The sequence below is a fragment of the Delphinapterus leucas genome, chromosome 2 (genome assembly GCF_059928025.1).
Source record: "Delphinapterus leucas isolate spDelLeu-1000000601 "Yukka" chromosome 2, BTC_Dleu_Yukka2, whole genome shotgun sequence".
NCBI classification, from domain to species: domain Eukaryota; kingdom Metazoa; phylum Chordata; class Mammalia; order Artiodactyla; family Monodontidae; genus Delphinapterus; species Delphinapterus leucas.
In genome coordinates this window covers 62,382,550-62,405,388 of record NC_143130.1, presented here as the reverse complement: position 1 = coordinate 62,405,388, position 22,839 = coordinate 62,382,550, and the positions used below count along the sequence as shown (strand labels likewise).

General features: G+C 33.8%; 1 protein-coding gene and 1 non-coding gene across 8 annotated transcripts in view; one reads left to right on the top strand and one right to left on the bottom strand.

Moving 5' to 3' along the window:
* Positions 1 to 22,839, top strand: part of SCAPER (S-phase cyclin A associated protein in the ER) — a 494,989-nt gene that overhangs the window by 198,102 nt on the left and 274,048 nt on the right. For all 7 annotated transcript variants that reach the window (XM_030761728.2, XM_022580126.3, XM_022580128.3 and 4 more), the window contains one exon: positions 79 to 186. In XM_030761728.2, coding sequence (XP_030617588.1) covers positions 79 to 186 — 108 coding nt within the window. The remainder of the gene's footprint in view (positions 1 to 78; positions 187 to 22,839) is intronic.
* LOC149750156 (U6 spliceosomal RNA) lies at positions 12,418 to 12,526 on the bottom strand. Its single transcript, XR_016392309.1, has one exon. It is a non-coding gene; the product is annotated as a U6 spliceosomal RNA (small nuclear RNA).

The following is a 22,839-nucleotide window of genomic DNA, read 5'->3' as shown; positions in this document are numbered from 1 at the left end:
ATACTGGATAGAATGTGTAATATTTGAAGTAAGATATAATTATATGTTCATTACATTGCTTTGATTTTATGCTTTTAGATCTCTTCAGAGGTGTATCTTTTTAGCCACATTAAAGGAAAAAAACACCAGCAAGCTGTGAGAGAAAATAGCAGCATCCAAGGGCGTGAACTTTCAGATGAGGAAGTGGTAAGCTTTAATTTTGTTCATTTATTGAGTACCTTCTATGTTCTTTTCTATTATGAAGAAATCCATGTTCATATGTATTTCTGTGATTATTTAAAACTATATTTAATATTTAATTACTACAATATAGTATACAAATGTCCTTATTTTAGTATATATATTAAAAGAAACATAGAAATAAGAATTTAATACTGTTTATATAATTTCAGTGCAAAAAAGGTTTATGGTATTTTAATAATTTAAAAATATTAATAATTTAAATTTTTTAATAATTTTATGTAGTGATGTTCTATGTTTCTTGGAAAACAGTTAACAATATACAAATCATATAAATTGATAATTTTGTATCAGTACAATACTTAGAAATTTTTGGAAATGCATTATTTATCTACCTATAATTGCTATTTACATGGAATTTAGATTTGTATAAGTAGTTTTATAAATGTTTTTCATTCGACTGTTATTATGTATGACATTACTAATCTCTGAATTTGTTGGTTCTATTTTTAATAGAAAATTTCTAAACATACCCAAAGATGAGAAATTCATGTTTGTCAAGCATCTTTTAAGATGTCCAGGAAAGGTTATTGTGGTTCTTTGAGGGCCGTACTTGTGTGTATGTGCACATGTGTGTTTAACTCTTTTTTGAAGTAGAGCATATATTAATAGAATACACAAATTTAAAGTATATAGCTTGATGAATTTTTACATTTGTTCCACTCATATCAGCACATAAATATTTTCTTGAACCCCAGAAGGCTCCCTCATGCCCCATCTCAGTCGTGCCCCCAAAAGGTAACTGTTCTCTGACTACTAGCACAATCAGTTAGTCTTGCCTGTTCTTGAACTTCATATAAATGATATCATACAGTATGTACTTTTTGTACCTGGCTTCTTTCACTCATCCTTAAGTCTGTGAGATTGATCCCTAATGTTTATATGAAGCTATAGTTCATTCTTTTTCTTGGGTTTTTGTCAGTGCTCTCCAGGCAAAGACCATCAGGAACACATCTACAATTGAATAAAATTAGGTTTATTGACTTGTTAAAAGAAGGGAAAATGCACACTATGGGAAGTTATAGTTTCTCAATAATGTGTTAGAAAGGACTTATTATAGGATTTGGATCTTTGCTAGGTGACCTGGAGGTGGGGGGGAGTGTTCAAGGACGTGGGACTTTGCTCTGGAATGGATGCTGTCAGGAAGCAGGGGTAATTCTGTGGATGGTTCTTAATAAATCTTACCTAGGTAGGAGGAACAAAGCTGCTGTTTTCTCCTAAGTTTCTGGATATGACCAGTGTTTGAGGGGAAATTGCACATGGTTAATTTGGCTCACTTCTTTATGATTCCTCCTTTTAAGGATTTTTGCCCCTCAAGTTCCAACTATTTTGACAGCTCTAAACCAAATTCTGTCTCCTCAGCTTAGTAAGACTGCCACTTTCACCTTGCACTGTTCTCTCATGCCAAAAATTGGCATAAGCCCTTAGGGAAAAATCCAGAGTGAATGTGGAGCTCGCCTCATGTGCTTCCCTCCTTTTAGGGATCATGGTCTCTCAAGTTCTGGCTGTGTTGGCTGTTCTTTAATGCCTTTAAATAGATGTTTTGTATATTTTGTGCAACTTTTGGAGTTGGAAGATTAGTCCAGTATAAGCCAGTCACTGTGGCTGAAATTGGAAGTCTTTAAATGTTTAATTTCTGTAATATCCATTGTTTGACATAATGCTTGACACATAGTATGGTATTTAATAAGAACTCATTTAGTTGAGTTGAACTGAAAGGTTATACAGAATGGCTTTAGGTACCATTAATAAAGGTGAAATAAAAAATGGAACTAATCATCTATTTAGTTTACCTGAAATAATTTTTTTGCCTTTTAATCAAATCACATGGGTATTTTAAGAGAGAGTAATATGGAATTTTTTTTTTTTTACTTGAATCATTCATGTGATTATCCGCATTCTCTACTTAAGTTTACTGTTTAGAGCTAGAGTCAAATTTATGTGTGTTCCACTATGAAAAAAAAATTCTCAGTTGCTTCATTAATTAGAATTTAATTATTCCCATTATAAAGGAAATTCTTCCACTTACAAAAATTGTTTGTAACTAAGTTCTCTTAATAAAAAAAACTAAATATATTATTCAGTTTACAAAAAAATATTTTAAATTTTTGTGGAGCACTGCTATTATGTAAACTGGAATCCAAGTTTTATGTGTTTTTATCTCAATGAGAGAAGTAGAGAAGGAAAGAATATTTAATTCATGTACTTTGGAAGAAAAATGTTTAATATTATCTAACTTTTTTAGCTACTAAAGCATAGTTTGATGTTTAGCTGTTGTGGTTTGAGATTTGATCGATGTATTCATTTTGTGTACTGTTTCAGTATAAAAGTATTAAATTTTCTTTAAGTTCTCAATTCATGTAGTTATTCTTGGTTATAGCCCACTTTTCCTGAAAACAAGTGTGCAATGTAGTTGTGTAATACAGAAAGGCAATTTTATATTTACACACACACGTCATTTTAATCAGCAAAGGTATCTATAGTAAACATACTTGTTCTACTTAAAGTTATTACTTGTCATCTGTGATGTCTTTATATTATATACACTTTATCTGTGACCCTTCTTCTTTGACATATAAGATTTTATTTATACCACCTCTGACCTAATAAAATTGGACCTTTGACCTTATGCACTTGACATATCAGATAACTTACTCTTGATCTCTGACACATTTTGTTTCAAGCCTGTTAAACATAATAGGTAGCTGCCCAGCAAGAAAGGTTTAATGTTTTGTGTTTTTATTGTAATTTGACCAGGAAATTTTTCTTATGTTTCTTGAGACTTCACAAAAAGAGCTGTTACATGTTTGATTTTTTTTCTCTTTCATCATCTTAGAATGCAAACGATAGAAGTACGTGATTTTTAAAGGTCAAAAGAAACTGGTGCTAGTTTAAATACGTTCCAAAATTTAACTTTTCAGCACATTACTAGAGAAATAGTAAAGTATTAGTTTTAATTAAAACTCTGATTTCTTTTGTGATCCTGTTTTCACACTCTATGAGGAAGCTGATAGTGATTTTTGTAGGACTTGCTTAAAGTACCTTTAATTCCATATAGAAAATGAAATTAAAAAGGTTTAAAAAATTTTTTTAAGTTATCCATTTCTGTGTTTGTGAGACTTCTTGGCTCTAAAAGCATATACATTATACCTGTTTGTCAACCATGTTAATTAAATATAGAGAAAATAATAGTTTATTTTCATTTAACTCATGGAAAGTATGAAAACAACGTTTATGAAGAATCTTAAGTTATAATTTATTGAATATTTACAACCAAGTGTGATTTTACAAATCCCAAATTAGTATTTCTGCTTGGAAAATTATGCTAATTAGGTGATTGAAAGAAAAAATGAAAATTTTAATTAGTAAAAATATAAAGATATCACTGTATTTAATGGGATATAAGCCAATCTCTTTGGCTAGAGTGTGCCTGGCATTGACGTGGAAGAAGTAGTAAAGGGCTTCCCTGATGGTGCAGTGGTTAAGAATCCACCTGCCAATACAGGGGACACGGGTTCGAGCTCTGGTCCGGGAAGATCCCACTTGCCGCGGAGCAGCTAAGCCCGTGTGCCACAACTACTGAGCCTGCGCTCTAGAGCTCGCAAGCCACAACTACTGAAGCCCCCGCGCCTAGAGCCCGTGCTCCTCAACAAGAGAAGCCACCACAATGAAAAGCCCGCGCACCACAAGGGAGAGTAGCCCCCGCTCACCGCAACTACAGAAAGCCCGCGCACAGCAGCGAAGACCCAACGCAGCCAAAAATAAATAAATTAATTTAAAAAAAAAAAGAGGTAGTAGATGTCTCCCAGAATTGATGGCAGTCTGAGAAATAACAGATAACTCCGTAATTCCTAATAGATTCATTTTCTTTTTACCTTGGTTATTACGTTTGTAGAAGCACAAGTATTTACTCTCTTTTTATAATCATGTTATGAAAATATCTTCTTTGCCTTTCAACAGAAAATCAAGTCAAATTAAAAAACTAGAACTCATTTAGAATGGATCTTCATTTCCCCCCAATACTTCAATAATTACATTTTATGTTAGTTTGAGAAATGATGTAAAAACATCTTACCCTTTCTTATAAGACATAGTTTCCATTGCCTTCATTTTCTGTTTAATAGGATGGGAAAATTTTTATAGTTGTGTGTGTATATATAATTCACACACACATATAGCTGATTGTTAATGTGTATATTTCTTCTCAGTTTTGGAATTCTTATGGTGGTAAATTCACTCACATTGTACCTGGGATTTGCAGAGAATATGTAGCTATCTATCTATAGCTGATTTAGTCTTCTTCGTTGGTTCAAGGAAGAAATTTTTTTTTTTTAAGGAAGAAATTTTAAGTAGGCAACCAGTTTATTTTAAACCTTCGTTTGATCCGGTAATTTACTTAGTTTCCATAGTTAGTACCCAGCCTCTTTTATAACAATCCTTGGTCCCCATCCTCTTGCTTATTTCCTTAAGGTGGCATCTTTGCGTATCGAAGTAAGAGTATGGCATATGTAACCCCATGTTAGGAGGAAAAGTTGGGATCGTACTACATCGTATCTTCTGTCTTTTCTGATTTCCACTGTGAGTTGCTTGTTTACCTGTTCACTTAGTTTACTTAGGGCCACCGATCTGGAAGGGTGGCTAGTGAACTCTTGATCTATTCTTTCCACTTGGAGCATCAGCCATTTATTTACCTCCTCCTGATCAGGCCACCCCTCAGTTCTCTCTGTTTTCATATCTCTGAGACTTTACCATAACCTACATTCTGGCCCCTGGCATCCTACTGGCTTCTATCACATAAGAAGTAAGGGCATTTGGGGAAAGCTAAACCACACAGCACGGCCATATTAATGGACCATACACTATTTGGTGCCAGGGACACCTAGAGAGACAGTTTCTTTTGAGAATCAAAATAATACTTTTGTCATTACTCTGATTTAGCTAACACACCTATCTCCCTTGGGACACACTTTTTTTTCCTCCTTTCATCTCCAAATTTTTTTGGCTAGAAAGAAGTAAAATTTACTTTAACCTCTCTTTCCTCCTTATTCTAACCACGTAACTAAGCCTTAAGGTTGCAAAAGGGAACTTTCTCCATACTTTGAAGTAAATGCTATAGGAATCCTCCAGGCTTGATTATTGACATGCTAAAGGGCAAAGTAAATAAATTTATTAAACCTCAGGATATTAGCTTGGCTTATAAAACTCTTGTCTTGCTGCATATATCTGTTCTGCATATCTAAAGTTGATTATAAGGTGCTTTTTTTCTTTTATTTATTTTGGAACAAATTCTAATCACCTGTTTAGCTGGGTTGAAATGGGCAAAGGCCATGTGCTAAGAAAGGTAAAATGGATAATTACATTAATAATTTTGAAATAGTACTCCAGTGATACCTGTTTCTCATGCTTCTTCTAATGTTACGTGTTGTGCTTTCACTGCTAATAATCACTGTCTCAGTATTTCTTCCATTGATCTTTGCTTTTAAACAGTTGCTCTATTATAAAATGCATTTTTAAATAGGTAACAAATAACTGCAGTTTAGAAACTTAAACTATTTAGTTTTGGATAAAATTTCATTCTGTGACTCTTAGCTCTCAAAACACTGTTAACCTGTACAAATGTGAAAAGCCATTTCAACCATATTTTCCTGCATGAGTCCTTGGTGCGTGTATACTGTAATACATGCTACTTTTCTTTTGCATCATGGTGGTTGCCTAAATTTCATAGTTTACTTAAACTAATTAAGATTATTTTTTCCTTTTGGCATCTACTTAGTTGAAGTTTAGAATGGAGTTTTCTAGATGATATGTTAAGTGTTAAAGGTTATACTTTTTTTAATATAAATTATTTATTTATTTATTCATTTTTGGCTGTGTTGGGTCTTTGTTGCTGTACGTGGGCTTTCTCTAGTTGCGGTGAGCGGGCGTTATTATTCGTTGCGGTGCGTGGGCTTCTCATTGCGGTGGCTTCTCTGTGGAGCATGGGCTCTAGGCATGCGGGCTTCAGTAGTTGTGACACATGGGCTCAGTAGTTGTGGCTTGTTGGTTCTAGAGTGCAGGCTCAGTAGTTGTGGCAGACAGGCTTAGTTGCTACGCGGCATGTGGGATCTTCCCGGGCCAGGGCTGGAGCCCGTGTCCCCTACATTGGCAGGTGGATTTCTAACCACTGCACCACCAGGGAGGTCCCTATAATATGTTTTTGGCAGTTATTTGCAACAGGTATCCATTGCCTTTAAGAAGTTAATTACATACCTAAACGCTATTGTTTTATAAAAGACAACTCTTAAACTCCTTAAACTCTTAATCCAGATCATGGTAGCTAGGAATGACTAGAACCGTGGCTAGTTCTATACATTCACAGAGCATAGGCTGATACTTTCCCATCTGGCTCTTAAGTGTCAATTACAAGGAGCTGCAGAATTGTGTCCATGGGCGATGTTAAAAGATCGGAGCAATTGTGATCACCATTTCTCAGCTGCTGTCTTTCAGTTGGATGATGGAGGATCTGAAACAGGGTTACAGTGAGACAAATTTATACAGCTCAAGCTGCTTCTACTTGAATATGCTGTAAAAGTTTTATAATATGTATTTATATAGAAATTTTATGCCTGCATAATCTTGAAATCCATAGTATGACGATTTCATGTGGGAGGGATAAAGGAAATGAAAGATTTATTGATAGTTTATGAGAGGGAACATTGCTGCCCTAATGAGGATAGATGACAAATTTAGCATTTTACATGCCTAATTTAGATAATTCTTCTAATTTTCCTTAATAAATAAGTGATTACAAATGCTTTTACTTTAATTAAGACTTTATTAGGTTCTTTATCTGAAATTCAGTGGCCAGTGTTTTAGTTCCAAAGTAGATATTCATAGAGGAGCAGGGAACACCTATCTCTGATCAAACTTACTGAGTTTTAGTAATAATTATTCTGTCACTTTGGCTTCTCTTGCAGTTGGCAGAGTAGGCACATCTGTTGTGTTAGGAAAATCACAAAGCCATAAAGCAGAATTCTCACAGTCCCGTAGTTTGGTCCTCTCTCTCAAAAAGATTTTTTTCAGATTATGAAGTATCTTAGCATAAAGAATTTTTAAAAGAATAGATACATGTATATGTATAACTAAATCACTTTGCTGTACATGCGAAATTAACACAACATTGTTAATCAACTATACTCCAATATAAAATAAAAATAAAGTGGCCTAGTTTAAAATTACATTGAAGAAATTTTTATAAAGTGAAAAAATTTTAGATATATAATTATGTTATGTGAAAATTTCAGTCATATAAATTTAATATTTCATTCCTTGTAGATAATTTATATATATTATTTGATGCAAAGATAAAACATATTACCTTTTCTCCCATATTTCACTAGCATTGCTGAATTTTCTTTTTAGATATTAAAATTTTACACCAAAAAAAGAAGAAAGTAATGTAGTAAACCCCATATTCCTGTCACCTGGATAATTAGGTGATAGCACTTCTTTTTTTTCTTTACATTTGGAAGGATAGGGGAATACATGAGATACACAGTGTGGGTGGGAGGACCGGGTTCCAGGAGTAGAGCTTAAGTCCTTATGTTTCACAATGAAAAGTCAGTAGATAATCCTAAAATTGAAAAATGAAGAAGTAGCAACACAAAATATATTAAGGAGTATAGAGAAAAAAAAGATAAAATAACCAGCTAAAATCATTGCCTCTGGATTGAGCAAAGAAGTGGGGAAACCAGTAGGAAACTACTTTCCTTGAACTATTGACTGTGTAAATTATGTGTATGGGTAACTTTGATAAAAGCAAAAGCATTTTAAAAAATTAAAAAAGAAATAGAACAATGGAGATGTGTCCCTGTTGCTCCGGAGTCTTCTGTGCCCCTTTTTTGCTTTTTCTTGGTTCAGGGTTAAAATTAGATAAATGAATGCATCTGCAACCATAAAAGACCATTATGGTGAAGTTGGGTATTTTGGCTAGTTACATCCTTAGTTCTTTATTCTTTTAAATTGTTGCAATATCCTTTGATGCCATTATAAAAGACAAAATACTAGATTCCATTTTGACCACTTTGATGAGATTTGCTCAGATAAGTGCATGTATTCTTAATTTCAAGTTGGCTTTTTAGCTTTTTGGCATTGTAGAACAAGTGAATTACAGCATGTACAATTGACTCTTGCCAGGGTTTCATCTGTGTTAACCATACTATAGGATTTGGGGTACAGAGTGACCTTAGATTTATGCTGGTAACTAGTTCAGTAACTTGGCATTTTAAGCTGAATGAAATTAAGACTTTTTTTTACCCTGTTTATTTTCTGATTTGGAGTTTTAACAATTTACAAGTTTTTATAAATGGCTCTCATCAAAGTAAGGAAGTTCCCTAGTTTTGTAAGGTCTTAAAAAAATAAGTAGGTATTAATTTTTATTGAAATTTTTTTCTGGATCTTATGGAAAGGTCACTTTTTCCTATATTTTATTTTATTTATTTATTATTTTGGCCACACTGCACGCCTTGTGGGATCTTATGTCGCCCACCAGAGATCAAACCCGGGCCCTCGGCAGTGAAAGCGCGGAGTCTTAACCACTGGACCACCAGGGAATTCCCTCCCTTAATTTATTTATTTATTTTTTTGTTGTTGTTTTTTTTGCGGTACGCGGGCTTCTCACTGTTGTGGCCTCTCCTGTTGCGGAGCACAGGCTCCGGACGCGCAGGCTCAGCGGCCATGGCTCACGGGCCCAGCCGCTCCATGGCATGTGGGATCTTCCCGGACCGGGGCACGAACCCGTGTCGCCTAGCATCGGCAGGCGGACTCTCAACCACTGTGCCACCAGGGAAGCCCTCCCTTAATTTTTTTAATGTGATATATTACATTAATGACTTTTCTGTTATTAAACTTATTTGGTCTTGATTTAAAGATACGTAGTTGAGGGGCTTCCCTGGTGGCGCAGTGGTTGAGAGTCCGCCTGCCTATGCAGGGGACACGGGTTCGTGCCCCGGTCCGGGAAGATCCCACATGCCACGGAGCGGCTGGGCCCGTGAGCCATGGCCGCTGAGCCTGCGCATCCGGAGCCTGTGCTCCGCAACGGGAGAGGCCACAGCAGTGAGAGGCCCGCATACCGAAAAAAGTAAAAAGATATGTAGTTGAATTTGTTTTGCAAATATTTTAGTTAGATTTTCCTAATTTTCCTTTCTCAAGATTATATTAGCTTCATAATATAAGCTAACAAGTTTTTCCTTTCTTTTTAAACTCCTGGGATAGGTTGCATAAAATAGAAATAATCTTTTCTTTGAAGGTTTTGTTTAATGTGTCTATAAAATTATGTTCTTAGTATATGTTTTTTCTGAAAAATTATTTTCTGTTTTTTATTTGTGGTAAAATACACGAGTTAAAATTTATCATCCTATCCATTTTTAAGTGTACAGTTCAGTGGCATTAAGTACATTCACATTGTATGCCATCACCAACATCCAGCCACAGAAATCTTTTCATTGTGCAAAACTGAAACTCTTTACCCTTTAAACAATAACTCCCCATTCTCCCTCCCCCCAGGCCTTGGCAATCACCATTCCTTCTGTCTCAGGATTTGACTACCACACACACCTCACACAGATGGAATCCTATAGTATTTGTTTTTTTGTGACTGGCTTATTTCACTCAGCGTAAGATTCAACCATGTTGTAGCATATGTCAGAATTTCCTTCCTTTTTAGGGCAGAGTAATATTCCATTGTGTGTATATACCACATCTTGTTTATCCATTTATGTGTTGATAGACACTTGGTTTGCTTCCACCATTTGGCTACGGCAAATAATGCTGCTATGGACATGTACAAATATCTGTTTGAATGCTTGCTTTCAATTATTTGTATGTATACCCAGAAGTAGATTTCTGGATCGTACTGTGATTGTATTTTTAATTTTTTGAGGACACTAAACTTTTTTTCACAGTAGCTGTACAATTTTACTTTCCCATAAACTGCTCAAGGGTACCAATTTCTCCACATCCTTGCCAACATTGTTATTTTATGTTTTTTTGGTAGTAGCTAACCTAATGAGTTGGTCAGATTTTAAATTAGCAATTATTTATTTGAGTGTATTTTGATTTTCTATGATTTACTACATCTATTTTGGTAAATTTTCATTTACTAGGAAATTATATGTTTTCTTAAGTTTTCAATGGCCTTGGCAAAACATTTTTGATAGTATTCTTTGTGATTTTAAAAGGAATCTTTAACTGTGTCTCCTTTTTCATTTCTGACATTTAAAATTTGTGCCTATATTTTTTAAAAAATATTTATTTATTTATTTATTTGGCTGCATTGGGTCTTAGTTGCGGCATGAGTATGCGGGATCGTTACAGTATGCGGGATCATTTTAGTTGCGACAGGCGGGATCTTTTAGTTGTGACAGGCGGGATCTTTTAGTTGTGGCATGTGAGATCTAGTTCCCTGAACAGGGATCGAACCCGGGCCCCCTGCATTGGGAGCGTGGAGTCTTAGCCACTAGACTACCAGGGAAGTCCTGTGCCTATATTTTTTTTCTTGATCTTTCTTGTCATGAGTTTGTCTATTTTATTAGTATTTCTAAAGATTTGGTTTTTAGTTTTGTTGATCCTATCGCTTCTTTGTTTTTTACTCAGTAAATGTCATGTCTTGGTTTTATTATTTCCTTTTTACTTCTTTCTCTGAGTTTATTTTTGCCAGTCTTTTTCTAACTCCTTAAGGTGAATGCTTGGCTCATTAATTTTTAGCCTTTTTTCCTAAAGATATTAATCTCTAAGGCCTTTTTTGATACAATATATTTTCATTATTACTCACTTCTAAATATTTTCTGATTTCCTTCAGAATTTTTTCTTTTATCCATTGGTTGTTTAGAACATTGACTTGAAATTTCCAAGCATAAGAGTTTTGTCTGTTGATTTCTACATTAATTACAGTAAGATCAGAGAATGTAGTCTTTGAAATCCTTTGAAATCTGAAGTAGCATAGCACAGGGTAAGATTTTGTAAATGTTCTGTGCCTGAAGAGAAATTGTGTTTTCTAGTTACCTATTCTATCAAGCATATTAGTCATGATATTACAATATTCTATATCTATATTGATTTTTGTCTACTTTCAATTACTGATTGAGGAGATTAAAGTCTCTCACTATGATCATAAATTTATTTTTTCTTGTTCCATCCATTTTTGCTTCATATATTTTGAGGCTAGGTTACTAAGAGCATACAAGTTTACAATTGTATATATTTCAATGTATTCAGCCTTTTACTATATGAAATGGCTCTGTAGCATGAGTAATGCTATAGGTGAATAGTTTTCCTTTTTTTCTGCAGGTGCTTTCTGGTTTTAACATCAAGTTCATAATAGATTCACAAAATAAATTGGCTTTTTTTTCTACCTCTGAAGAATTTTCTTAAAGTCTTATTTTGTTTGACAGTAGTATACATATACTAGATTTCATTTATTTAGTATATGCATGGTGTATCTTTTTCTACTTTAAAATATTTTGGTGAAATTCATTATGTAGCAGAAGAGTACATAAGATGTATATATACTGTTTGTAGAATAATAATAGAACAACTGTCTTTGTGCCTACTACTCAGGTTAGTAAGAATCTCCCAGTAGGAAATTTTGTTTGTTTGTATGTGCTTTTGTTTATGAAAGATATTTTCACTGGGTAGACATTTGCAATTTTACATTTATTTTCTCCAAAAATTGAGTAGATATCATTTGCTGTCTTCTTGCTTCTACTCCGCATAGGGTCAGTTTGTTCTTCTTTATTCTTTTTCAAAATTTCCTTAGCTATTCCTCTGCTTTTCAATTTCTACATAACCTTTGCAATTAACTTGTAAGCTAAGAAAATCCTGTTTGTATTTTGATTGAGACTGCATTGAGATAAGTGTGGACATCTTTTAAATATTCTTTCTTTCCATCCAGCCACATGTTTGTCTACTCATATATTGTATTTGTATGTATGTGTCATTCAGTAAAGTGTATAGTTTTCTTCATTTAAGTCTTAAGCATTTCTTGCTAGGCTTGTTTCTCAATAATTAGTGGGTTTTACAAGTACTTTGTATTTCAGTTTTTATTTTCTTTTAAACAAAGAGGTAGTTCCAAGGTTATAGATTAGAGTGGTGGCAATGCCTTTTGCTTTATTTTATGAATATGAGTGTTTGTGTGTATTTAAAAGTGTGAAATGATTCATGGATTTGACTGTCAGATATTTTGCATAGGGGCCAGGCTAATCTTCTGTGCATTGCTTTAATTTAAAATATGTAATGCCAAAATGAGCACTATTCTGTGTTTTTAATTTCAATTTTTATTTCATTATGGTCATAGGTTATGCCTTATATAGGTTCTACTTTGGGAAATTTAATGATTTTCTTTATAGCTTCATACATTGTAAAATTTTAAGAAGAATATGTTTTTTTCTCTTTGGGTATGTATAATATATGTTAGATCAAATTTGTTCATTGTTATGTGAATATTCTTACTTTTTTACACCTATTTTTGTGCTCATTAATATCCTTTTCTCAAAAATGAAGACTGCCAATATGCTATTATTATTTATTCTTGCCTCCTTGTATTCTTAAAATCAGTTTTTGCAATATATATATCACAAAGTTTAATTATTGTGGTCATAACTATTTACACATTTTTCATCTTACTGATGAATTATACCTTTTAAGAATATGAAACATTCCTCTTTCTTATTTAATGCCTCTCTCCTAGAATTTTTTTTTTTGTATTGTTATGGCAAACCTAGTTTGGTTAGGTTTTTGATATGTACTTTTATATTCTTCCTCTTTCCTCCTCTTCCCTTCATAGTTTTATTTTTGCATCTAGATCTGTTACTAAAAAATATACTTTTATTTTAGTTGTTTTCTGCTCTATAAAAAGTTACCATGCTGTATGTGATCTTTTTGAACTTAGCTCTTTTCCACTCAGTATTATAGTGCCTAGATTCATACAAATTGGGAATTTCCTGCTGTTTTTAAAGCACTTTGAGGTATAAATGTTATACATTAAACTGCACTTACTTTAAAGTTTATGATTTAATAAGTTTTGTCATAGTCATACACCCATGAAACCATCACCAAGATCAAGATAGTGAACATAATTGTCACCTCAAAAAGTTTCATCATCTGCTATATCCTTGCTGGTTTTCTGCCTGCTTTTGTTCTATCAATTTTTGAGAGAGGGATATGGAAATCTTTTATTTTAACTGTTAGTTTTTCTATTTCTTTTGGCAATTCAACCAGTTTTTGCTTCATGTTGTTCAAAGCCTTGTTATTAGATTCATAAATGCTAATCATTGTTATGTCCTCTTGACTAATTGACCCCTTTTTATTGTCAAATGACCTTCTTTATTCCCAATAATATTCTTTGCTATGTTGTCTAATATTAACATAACCACTCCAGCTTTCTTTTGTCTAGTGTTAGAGTGGTATATCCTTTTTTATCCTTTTATTTTTAACCTATATATTTATTTTTTCGCATGCATCCTTTTCTTAAACATTTAAAGGTCAGTAGACTTAAAGGGAATGTTTATTCTGGTACTGTTGACTATGATGTGAAGCTGCTAACTCTCTCAAGCCCTTGTCACCCAGGGCTTGTGAAAGCCACTCACAAATGGGGAGTTCCAGCTCTGTCTATGAGCATTATTGTCTCTTTGATTCTGTATTGAAAGGGTGATGTTATTTGTGATCTGTGGTAATATTGTTACTGGGATATTATTGAAACGATTTCTGAGGATGAAGTCTGATACTAATCTAAGTTGCTATATTTGAAATCTGAGAATTCTGCAAAGATATTTTTCATTATAAGCCGTGGTTCAATACTACTGAACCATTCCCTGTTGTAGTATTGCGCTCAGACCTCTTTCCATCTTCACAGCATGATAAATTATAAGCTTGTTGAACTCTGGGCTTTTCTTTGAGTCATCTGTTAAACCTCAGATTAGATCAGAAAGGAATATCAGTATCTGAAAAAGAAGTCTTTACCTCATTTATCATCTCCACCAATCAGAAAACTGATGGAGTATTTGTAATTGTCACTGAGTGGCAGGGGGACAGATGGTGGACTATCATTCTATCAGAAGATGGCCTTTTCTCTTTTACATGGTGTCTGTTTCACAGTATTTCATTAGCTTCATTTTTCTCATCCGTCACTTCAAACAATATAATACATAGATTGTAGTAGATAAGAACATAAGTGTATCCTATACCTGTAGACAGGGACCTTGGCAGAGTTGAATCTTTTGTATAATTAAAATAGCCTATCGAGTTTTAAAAATTGTCATTGTCACATGTGTTTAATTTTTCAAAATGATGCTGTCACAAAGGGCATTATTTTGATAAAAGGCATTACATTTCAGATTTTCTTAAATTTACTGTTTGACTAAATTTAAAATTTTATTTAAATATAATGGAACTCTCAAACTTTTTTTTTTAAGCATTTCTTCAGCACCTGCTTGTGCACTCTGCACTAGTCCAGGGACCAGGGAAATACAGATAAACAATGTCACTTGAGCCTATCTCTTAATTTTATGCTATCTCTGATAAATTTCATAGTTTCATGAATCTCTAAACACTCATTTGAATATAAAGGAACTAGTTTTTGTATATGGTGTTTTCACTTCTGAATAGTGCTTGGATGATAATAGTCTGTAGATATGGCTAATGCCATCCAATCAATCAGTAATTACAAATCAGCTTTACTGTGATATCTTTCTGGGGGATAATCTGCTGGAATAGTTTTATGAAAGAGTGATATCAGTCAAAATAATAGTTTAGATTCTTTTGGTCTTATTCTGAGTAAAACTCTGACTCTTTAACTTAAGCTGTTAGCCTAAGCCCTTGGCACTTAGTATTGAATTAAATGTTAATAAGTTAAATGTTAATGAGCTAAGCTGTTACTTATTATTTTCAATATACTATGTCTGTGAGGTCGGTATTCAAAATATGTGGTAAAGTACTGTCTAAAAATGCCATGTTGTTTGTGGTTGAGTATTTCTTTATTTCTTCCCTTCTTTCATCTGCTTCTTCCTCTTTTTCTCCTGATTTTCCTTCTTCTTCCCTTCCCAAACACCTTCATCTCTCCACTCTTCCACCTCTTCTTCACCCCTCACTTTTCTTACCATCATCATCCAGAGAAACAAGAAAAACAAGTTCCAACCCTCCAGGCCTTCTCACCCTTTCCCAGTTTTTGTAGAAGACAGTGAGAAAATATTGTAAAATGCCTCCTGTTTATCTTACTTCTTGTTGTGCCAGGCAGGCTTCAAAGAGCAGAATGCCTCATAATATTTTTAAGAATTTAAGAGAAAACATTATTTGGTTCTGGAATTGATTCATATCATTGGATTTTAGATTACAAAGTTTAGAAAGTAAAGGATGAGGTTGAGAGAAAAATGTTGTTTTCCAAACAAAATGTGAAAACCCTTGCATTAATTTCTCATCTATTTAGATTAGTAACTTGGCATCCACCCTGCTCTTGAAAGTAAACTTTTGGCTCTAGAGAAAATATGCCTCTTGAACATGACGTTTGATTTTCAAGTAAACATACATTTGTATTACTGTAATGAAATTCTGGTCCTTTTTATTCAAAGAAGACATATTTAAACGCTTTTTGATCAAAGAAGAATAACATCCTTAAAAATTCTCAGTTCTGTATTATAATACTTTTAAATAATGGGAAGCAAATTATTTTCTTTGATGTAGCACATTTTATGAAATGTATTTATTGTGTGGTAATCCTTGAGAGAGCTATAATAATTATAGTTAAATAAAGTCCTATATTGTGTCATTTATATTTTCCTGCTAATCAACTATTATTAGAACTTTGACATTCTTTCCCAAAAATCATGAACCTATCTATGGCTTAATTTTTTCCTGTCTCTTTAAAAAAATAAAGAACTATGAGAACCTTTAGGAAGAGTCTGATAGAATATCGAGGTCATAAACTTCAATATGAATTATTTCATTGACTATAGTAAATTATGTTAGAAAGGCCAGGGTTTGGTCTAGTATGCCGTAAAAGGTAATTAAAAGAATAAGGGTATAAACTTTGATGAGATCATCTGTATAGGTATTCGTTTCCTTATATGTTGTACTGGTATTTCTTATTGCAGCAATGTTGTTTTTATATAAAAAGTCACAACTGTGACTTTAAAACTAGACTTAAATTTGTCTGTGTGTATGTGTGTACACAGTGAGCCATCATTAATTAGCTTTTGGGCTTGATACATTCATTTCCAGAATGTTAGAAAATGGGGGACTTTACAATTTACTGTCTAATCCCTTTTCTTTTTTTCCTACTGAGGAAACTGAGGCCCAGAGAAGTCACTTAGCCATGAGTTGTAGAATTTATCCTGGTATAGCTATCTTGACTCACAGTTCAGTGCTGTTTCGACTGCATTGATTTGCTTTTCTATTCCTAAGGAAAAACAGTCTCCCCTCTTAATGGATATTTAGAATTAACAGTGTCAAATACTGAGAATAGCCAATGAAGACTCATTTCTGACTTGTTAGTAGCAGATAAGTACTTGCACTGAGCAGGATTCCAGGGTAGGAGCTGTATTTTTTAAATTTTTATAGGAAAGAAGGAGATCCAGGGGCCTTTGGATGATTTTTGGTTCTGATTGATTCATATTTTGGAAATGAGTCGTAGATACTGTGTCTCAAAGAGTATACTTTGCTTTTCCTTGTGCCTGTTCCATAATAATTAGGATTGTGGATAGATACAGAAAGATGAGTGTATTTTTACGTAGTTATACTTATTCTTCTGCAGCACAAATGAGCCTATAGCAACTGTAACCTAATACAAACCAATCTTCTTTTCTTTAAATAGCTTGCCTTTTCCTTGCATTTCCTTATTAGCATTAATTTCACAATAATTAAAATATTAATATATATCAATTGTGGAAAATTTGAGAAAAATATAGTTTGCCTACTGTTAACATTTTGATCTAATTTTCAGCTCTTTACATATGAATATATGAATCTTACACACTTATTTATATATAAGCTGCACTGCAAGGATTGAATCCTGAATTTTTTTTATTTTTAAGAATATAAGCTATGTGGTTTAATTGTATACATTGGTCTTAAGATTTTTGATCTTATTACTTGCATATGTGATCTGTTTCACACTCTTTAAAACAGAAAATCATTGAGTAGCAGTCAGATTTCAAAAAGTCTTCCAAGTACAGCCAGACAGTTGTCTACGTGATACGCTACATATGACAACATAGAATGTACAATTATATTAACACAGACTTCTTTTCCAAGGGGTCAGTATTTTCACACATCTAATAGGTCTCACGCACAAGGTAATGGAAACAGCAATATCGGTGTCTCTCAATCACATCAAGTTCATCAGACGTATTAAAAGGGTAGCCATTTTTAATTGAGAATTTTTATATATATTATATATATGCTTTTTAAACATTTTTTTCTACATTATCTCTGTTTTACATAAATACAGAGCTTAGGAAATAATACTTAAATGAGAACACCTTGGACAAATCCTCAGGCTCTATCCTACAAGCGTTCCATTCAGGAAGATCTCAGTACTTCTCCACTTTCTTGTAAAAATTTACAAACTGATTCATAACCAGACCACTTTGGAAAAAGAAGAACAAAGTTGGAGATGTTATGCTACCTGATTATAAGGCTTATTATAAAAGTTATAGCAATCAGAATGGTGTAGTATTAGTATCTAGATTGGAAAATAGACAAGTGAAACAGAGTAGATAAATGGATCTACACCTGCATATTTAAATAACTGATTTTTTCTTTTTGTACAGCAGGTTCTTATTAGTCATCAATTTTATACACATCAATGTATACATGTCAATCCCAATCGCCCAATTCAGCACACCACCATCCCCACCCCACCGCTTTCCCAGCTTGTTGTCCATACGTTTGTTCTCTACATCTGTGTCTCAATTTCTGCCCTGCAAACCAGTTCATCTGCACCATTTTTCTAGGTTCCACATAAATGCGTTAATATACGATATTTGTTTTTCTCTTTCTGACTTACTTCACTCTGTATGACAGTCTCTAGATCCATCCACGTCTCAACAAATGACCCAATTTCGTTCCTTTTTATGGCTGAGTAATATTCCATTGTATATATGTACCACATCTTCTTTATCCATTCATCTGTCGATGGGCATTTAAGTTGCTTCCATGACCTGGCTATTGTAAATAGTGCTGCAATGAACATTGGGGTGCATGTATCTTTTTGAATTATGGTTTTCTCTTGGTATATGCCCAGTGGTAGGATTGCTGGGTCATATGGTAATTCTATTTTTAGTTTTTTAAGGAACCTCCATACTGATCTCCATAGTGGCTGTATCAATTAACATTGCCACCAACAGTGCAAGAGGGTTCCCTTTTCTCCACACCCTCTCTGGCATTTGTTGTTTGTAGATTTTCTGATGATGCCCATTGTAACTGGTGTGAGGTGATACCTCATTGTAGTTTTGATTTGCATTTCTCTAATAATTAGTAATGTTGAGCTGCTTTTCATGTGCTTCTTGGCCATCTGTATGCCTTCTTTGGAGAAATATCTATTTAGGTCTTCTGCCCATTTTTGGATTGGGTTGTTTGTTTCTTTAATATTGAGCTGCATGAGCTGTCTATATATTTTGGAGATTAATCCTTTGTCCGTTGATTCGTTTGCAAATATTTTCTCCCATTCTGAGGGTTGTCCTTTCGTCTTGTTTATGGTTTCCTTTGCTGTGCAAAAGCTTTTAAATTTCATTAGGTCCCATTTGTTTATTTTTGTTTTTATTTCCATTACTGTAGGAGGTGGATCAAAAAAGCTCTTGCTGTGATTTATGTCAGAGTGTTCTCCCTATGTTTTCCTCTAAGAGTTTTATAGTGTCCAGTATTATATTTATGTCTCTAATCCATTTTGAGTTTATTTTGCTGTATGGTGTTAGGGAGTGTTCTGATTTCATTCTTTTACATGTAGCTGTCCAGTTTTCCCAGCACCATTTATTGAAGAGACTGTCTTTTCTCCATTGTATATCCTTGCCTCCTTTGTCATAGATTAGTTGACCATAGGTGTGTGGGTTTATCTCTGGATTTTCTATCTTGTTCCATTGATCTATGTTTCTGTTTTTGTGCCAGTACCATATTGTCTTGATTACTGTAGCTTTATAGTATAGTCTGAAGTCAGGGAGCCTGATTCCTCCAGCTCTGTTGTTTTCCCTCAAGACTGCTTTGGCTGTTCGGGGTCTTTTGTGTCTCCATACAAATTTTAAGATTTTTTGTTCTAGCTCCGTAAAAAATGCCATTGGTAATTTGATAGGGATTGCATTGAATCTGTAGATTGCTTTGGGTAGTATAGTCATTTTCACAATGTTGATTCTTCCAATCCAAGAACATTGTCTATCTCTCCATCTGTTGGTATCATCTTTAATTTTTTTCTTCAGTGTCTTATAGTTTTCTGCATACAGGTCTTTTGTCTCCCTAGGTAGGTTTATTCCTAGGTATTTTATTCTTTATGTTGCAGTGGTAAATGGGAGTGTTTCCTTAATTTCTCTTTCAGATTTTTCATCATTAGTGTATAGGAATGCAAGAGACTTCTGTGCATTTATTTTGTATCCTGCAACTTTACCAAATTCATTGATTAGCTGTAGTTGTTTTCTGGTGGCATTTTTAGGATTCTCTCTGTATAGTATCATGTCATCTGCAAACAGTGACGGTTTTACTTCTTCGTTTCCAATTTGTATTCCTTTTATTTCTTTTTCTTCTCTGATTGCTGTGGCTAGGACTTCCAAAACTATGTTGAATAATAGTGGCAAGAATGGACATCCTTGTCTTGTTCCTGACCTTAGAGGAAATGCTTTCAGTTTTTCACCATTGAGAATGATGTTTGCTGTGGGTTCGTCGTATATGGCCTTTATTATGTTGAAGTAGGTTCCCTCTGTGCCCACGTTCTGGAGAGTTTTTAATCGCAAATTGGTGTTGAATTTTGTCAAAATCTTTTTCTGCATCTATTGAGATGATCATATGGTTTTTATTCTTCAATTTGTTAATATGGTGTATCACATTGATTGATTTGCGTATATTGAAGAATCCTTGCATCCCTGGGATAAATCCCACTTGGTCATGGTGTATGATCCTTTTAATGTGTTGTTGGATTCTGTTTGCTAGTATTTTGTTGAGGATTTTTGCATCTACTGAATTTTTATTTAGCATTATACACTGAATGTTTTTAATATCATTACTGTTGTTTGAAACTAATCAAATCTGTATAGGATCATATTAATTCATGTACCATAATTTATGTAATCAATTCCCTACTGCTGATATTTTGTTGTAGCTCTCACTGCAGTGTGAATATATTTATAGAGTAGTATTGTTACAGAAGTAAATTACTTACAGTTTCTTTTTTTTTTTAACTGAACATTTATTAATTATTAAGTAGACTGGGCTGTGAAACTATTTGGTTGTTCATATAGAATGGAGGCAGGAATATCAATCTCTGAAAACCTCTATTTTTGGATGGCCAGAACTCTAGAAAACTTGAAGCAAGCAACATTTCGGGTAAAAGGAGATGAGACTGCTGTATTTTTCTTACCTTAGGCAGTTCTTTGGGGTTTTAAGAAAGAATGTCATTAAGGATTATTTTCTGCAGGATATTGTCTCCTTCTGTCCTTACAATAGATTTCAAACTTGGAGTACACACTTTTAGCACTTGAATAGTGCACAAACATGTAAATTTCATTTTAAGTCCAGTTCTTAGATGCTTGAGAGATAGGAATATTGTGATTTCATTTACTCCTTTTGGAAAGACAAACATAGAATTTTAAGATGCATGTGTACAAATTATTTCTTGTTACAAGATTTTCTAAACTGATTATTGTGGAGAATTTAAAACATTTATAATAGTAGTCAGAATAATACGACAAGCCTCCATGTAATCATCACTCAGCTGTAACAATGATAAACTTATCCTGTCTTATTGACGTTCCATTCACTTTCCACAAATACTCTTTTGAAGTCAATTCCAGATTTCATCTCATAAGAGCTATTTTAAAATGATTTACCTTCTATTTATACATGCTTATTATAAATGAGAGAATTAAAAATCTATCACAATCATCTAGTGACAACTTTTAGTAATTTTCCACCTTTTTTTTTTAATAGGTCTTTATTGGAGTATAATTGCTTCACAATACTGTGTTAATTTCTGTTGCACAACAGAGCAAATCAGCCATATACATACACATGTCCCCACATCCCCTCCCTCTTGAGCCTCCCTCCCATTGCCTTATTTTCTTATAGTCATTCTATGCACATACGTATACACATATAAAAATGCAAAGATATATATAATTATTATAAAATTTTGTACATAATTGCATTAATTAGGGAAAAGACTAATCTGCTGTAATAGTGACAAAAATACAGTGATTTTAAGAACATAGAAGTTTATTTCTCACAATAAAGTCCTGAGGTAAGCAATCCCAAGTGGTCAGTCCTGAGGTAAGCACTCCCAAGGCTTTATGCCATGTTGTTTTTCAGAGATCCATCTTCTGTCTCTATTATCCCCTAAGATATGCCCTCCCCTTCAGAGTCAGAGCTGTGTTATAGGCCCTTTTGTGTTCCAGTTTGCAGAAGGGGAAGAAAGTGAATGGTCTTCAAACACTGAACATGCATTCATAGTCCATTGATGAGAATTCAGTCACGTGGCTACCACTAGCTATAAGAGGGACTGGGAAATTCAGTTCCTAGCTGAAGAATTGTGTGACTTGCTAAAGCTTTGTTACTGTGCAGCCTGCTGCAATGCAGTATGTTCCTCTGTAGCCTCTATTGCCTGCTCATGGGCAGGCGGATCTAGAGGCTTGATCAAGCTAAGGTTCAACCCATTTGGAAAAACTGTATTTGGTGCTGAGTTCTTTCATCAGGATGAACTTAATGTCTGATTGTCTTTCTTTTTGCGATGTTGACATATTAGCTGTTGATGCTCTTGGGTTTTGATTAATGGATACTTAAATCCATTAATTCATGAATATGGGGATATTCTAATTATACATTTCATTTGCATTTATTATTTGGAATACATTTATAAGGAGATGCTTTCCCTCATCTACTATTTGGTTATCAAGTGGCAGGTTAAAATTTTGATTATTTACCTGTTTTCAGTATAATGAGTTGGTTTCCTATTATCCTTCAACTGTGTCCACAATTAGTTTTTAAAATGTATATATCATTATAAACTCTGTAATTAAACACTTTTGATGGGTTTCAGTCATTGGAAAATTTCCTTTTTTTAAAGCTCAAATTATGCTATCTTTTGGTCAGTGGGAGCCTCTTAAAGTTTGCTCTCAGGTTCTTTTGACATGAGCCTAGTTGAATTTGTTAGTTACCTTGCTACTTGGTATGGCAAGACATTTAGTTTATGATTAACTATTTCATTAAGAAGCCCTAATTACTTTTACTGAGAAAGGGTATTTTAAGAGCAGAAGAAGGGATGGTCATTGCTACTGGGTGGATCACTGTGAACAGAATTACAGAATAAAGAAATAAAATGTATGTGATATGTGTGTGAGTATGTTACATACAAGCTCATATACGTGTGTGCATATA